Genomic DNA, 3187 nt, shown 5'->3' on the forward strand with positions numbered 1-3187 from the left:
TCTTGGGGGACCCCCCAGCTCAGGGGGCTGCAGGACTCTTAGGGGACCCCAATGTCTTGGGGGTTCCAGGGGTCTTGGGGGACCCCAAAGCTTTGGGGGCTCCAGGGGTCTTGGGGCACCCCCTGGCAGGGAGGGCTCCTGGTGGCCTCAGGGTCCCCAGCGCCCTGGACCCCCCGCATGTCCCTGGTGTCCCCAATGACCCTGGGGTGCTCAACGCCCTGGAGGTCCCCAACAGGCTGGGTGTCCCCAGCGCGCCGGGTGTCCCCAATGTCCCAGGTGTCCCCAACGCCATCAGCAATGTGGGTGTCCCTAACGCTCTGCAGGTCCCTAATGTCCCGAAGGTCCCCAACACCTTCCGTGACCCAGGTGTCCCCAATGCCTTGGAGGTCCCCAACACCTTCCATGACCCAGGTGTCCCCAACGCCTTGGAGGTCCCCAAGGGCTTCCGTGACCCAGGTGTCCCCAACGCCCTGGAGGTCCCCAAGGGCTTCCGTGACCCCGGTGTCCCCAATGCCCTGAAGGTCCCCAAGGGCTTCCATGACCCAGGTGTCCCCAATGCCCTGGAGGTCCCCAAGGGCTTCCGTGACCCCGGTGTCCCCAAGCCCTGGAGATCCCCAAGGGCTTCCGTGACCCAGGTGTCCCCAACACCCTGGAGGACCCCAACGCCCTGAAGGACTCCAATGCCCTGGAGGACCCCAACTCCCTGGGTGCCACCACACCGTCATGGGACCGGGTGGTGTTCGTGCTGCCGGCCTTCGAGGTCCGCACGGGCACACGGGTGCCGGGGACGAAGGCGGAGCTTCGGGGGCTGTGGGGCACGGGGGATGCCCGGCCCTTCTATGGGGCACTGTGCCCCCGGTGCCAAGCACCCACAGGCTACGGGCGCTGGTGGGCGCTGCCACCCACCCCTCACCTGCGCGTGGCCTACGAGGCCCCGTGGCGTGACCCATGGGAGCCCTTCTACGTGGGGCCGGCCCATGGCGTGCCACCCTTCGATGAGCGCTTCCTCCAGTACGGCTTCAACCGCATCAGCCAGGTGCCGTGGGGCAGGGGGTTGCGGGGTGGCCAGGGGAGCTTGGGGTGGCCGTGGTGACCATAGGGTGGCCATGGGGCTATGGGGTGTCCCTGGGTGCTGTGGGGTGGCCATGGTGACCATAGGGTGGCCATGGGGCTATGGGGTGGCCCTGGGTGCTGTGGGGTGGCCGTGGTGACCATAGGGTGGCCATGGGAGCTGTGGGGTGGTCATGGGGCTACGGGTGCTCTTAGGGAGACTATGGGTGCTATAGAGGGTCTGTGGGTGCTGTGGGGTTCTATGGATGCTATGGGGGTCTGTGGGTATTGTAGGGGGTCTAAGGGTGCTGTAGATAGTCCATGGGTCCTATAGGGATCTATGGGTGCTACGTGTCTTTTTGGGTGCTCTATGGGGTCTATGGGTGCTATGGGGGTCTGGGGGTGCTATGTGCGGTCTATGGGTGCTATGGTGGTCTATGGGTGCTCTAAGTCATCAGTGGGTGCTATGGGGGTCTATAGGTGCTATGGGACTCTGTGGGTGCTATAAGGCATCAGTGGGTGCTGTGGGGTTCTATGAGTGCTATAGAGGATCTATGGGTGCTATAGAGGATCTATGGGTGCTCTGTGGGTCTATGGGATCTATGGGTGCTCTAAGTCATCAGTGGGTGCTATGGGAGTCTATGGGTGCTGTGAGGCATCAGGGGGTGCTATGGGGGGTCTATGGGTGCTATGGGGTTCTATGAGTGCTATAGAGGATCTATGGGTGCTATAGAGGATCTATGGGTGCTATAGAGGATCTATGGGTGCTCTGTGGGTCTATGGGTGCTATAAGGCATCAGTGGGTGCTATGGGGTTCTATGAGTGCTATAGAGGATCTATGGGTGCTATAGAGGATCTATGGGTGCTCTGTGGGTCTATGGGATCTATGGGTGCTATAAGGCATCAATGAGTGCTATGGGGGTCTGGGGTGCTATAGGGGTGTGTGGGGGTGCCATGGGTGACGGTGTGCCCCCCCCTCCCCCCCCAGTCGTGCGAGCTGCACATGGCCGGCTTCCGCTTCGCGGTGCTGGACGGAGCCTTCGTCGTCCACCGCGGCTTCAAGGAGGCCGGCGGCTTCCACGGAGGGCGGGAGGCCGAGCTGCACCGCAACCGGCAGCTCTTCCGGCACTTCCGTGCCGAGCTGCGCCAGCGCTACCCCCGCTCGCCCCACCACTGCTGACCGCACACTTGGGTCCCCTCCGCCCGGACGCCTGGGTCCCCTCTGCACCAGACACTTGGGTCTCCTCCACCTGGACGCTTGGGACCTCTAGCAACCGGGCGCCTGGGTCCCCTCTCCACCAGGACTCCTGTGTGCCCTCCACCCAGATGCCTGGGTCCCCTCTGCACCGGACACCTGGGTCCCTCTACCTGGACACTTGGGTCCCCTTTGCCTGGACTCCTGGGTCCCCTCTAGCACCGGACACCCGGATCCCCTCTGCACCGGGACTCCTGGGTGCCCTCCACCCAGACACCTGGGTCCCCTCTGCACCGGACACCTGGGTCCCTCTACCTGGACACTTGGGTCCCCTTTGCCTGGACTCCTGGGTCCCCTCTAGCACCGGACACCCGGATCCCCTCTGCACCGGGACTCCTGGGTCCCCTCCGCACTGGATGTCTGGGTCCCCTCCACCCAGACGCCTGGGTCCTCTCTGCACCGGACTCCTGGGTCCCCTCCACCTGGATACCTGGGTCCCCTCCACCCAGACGCCTGGGTCCCTCTGCCTGGACACTTGGGTCCCCTTCGCCCGGACTCCTGGGTCCCCTCTGCACCGGGACTCCTGGGTGTCGTCCGCCCGGATACCTGGGTCCCCTCCGCCTGGATGTCTGGGTCCCCTCCGCCCAGACGCCTGGGTCCTCTCCGCACTGGATGCCTGGGTCCCTCCACCTGGACACTTGGGTCCTCTAGCACTGGACACCTGGGTCCCCTCTGCACCGGGACTCCTGGGTGCCCTCCACACTGGATGCCTGGGTCCCTCTGCCCGGACACTTGGGTCCCATTCGCTTGGATGCCTGGGTCCCCTCCACCCAGATGCCTGGGTCCCCTTCACCTGGACTCCTGGGTCCCCTCTGCACCGGGACTCCTGGGTCCCCTCTGCACTGGATGTCTGGGTTCCCCCCCCCCCCAAGCCCAGGTCCC

The 3187-nt window shown here is 64.9% G+C and overlaps 2 protein-coding genes across 2 annotated transcripts in view; one reads left to right on the forward strand and one right to left on the reverse strand.

Moving 5' to 3' along the window:
* The window catches only part of B4GAT1 (beta-1,4-glucuronyltransferase 1), a 6225-nt gene extending 3957 nt beyond the window's left edge, over positions 1 to 2268 (forward strand). The window contains exons 3-6 of the mRNA XM_019474053.1: positions 70 to 366; positions 412 to 476; positions 656 to 1036; positions 2039 to 2268. Coding sequence (XP_019329598.1) covers positions 70 to 366; positions 412 to 476; positions 656 to 1036; positions 2039 to 2230 — 935 coding nt within the window. The 3' untranslated portion in view covers positions 2231 to 2268. The remainder of the gene's footprint in view (positions 1 to 69; positions 367 to 411; positions 477 to 655; positions 1037 to 2038) is intronic.
* A 124-nt stretch (positions 2269 to 2392) lies between these two features.
* LOC103905956 (spidroin-2-like) overlaps positions 2393 to 3187 on the reverse strand; it is a 2182-nt gene continuing 1387 nt past the window's right edge. The window contains exons 3-4 of the mRNA XM_009288145.2: positions 2736 to 3155; positions 2393 to 2522 (exon numbers count right to left, since the gene is read on the reverse strand). Coding sequence (XP_009286420.1) covers positions 2415 to 2522; positions 2736 to 3155 — 528 coding nt within the window. The 3' untranslated portion in view covers positions 2393 to 2414. The remainder of the gene's footprint in view (positions 2523 to 2735; positions 3156 to 3187) is intronic.

The sequence above is a fragment of the Aptenodytes forsteri genome, unplaced genomic scaffold, assembly GCF_000699145.1.
Source record: "Aptenodytes forsteri isolate BGI_AS27 unplaced genomic scaffold, ASM69914v1 Scaffold890, whole genome shotgun sequence".
In the NCBI taxonomy this organism is placed as follows: domain Eukaryota; kingdom Metazoa; phylum Chordata; class Aves; order Sphenisciformes; family Spheniscidae; genus Aptenodytes; species Aptenodytes forsteri.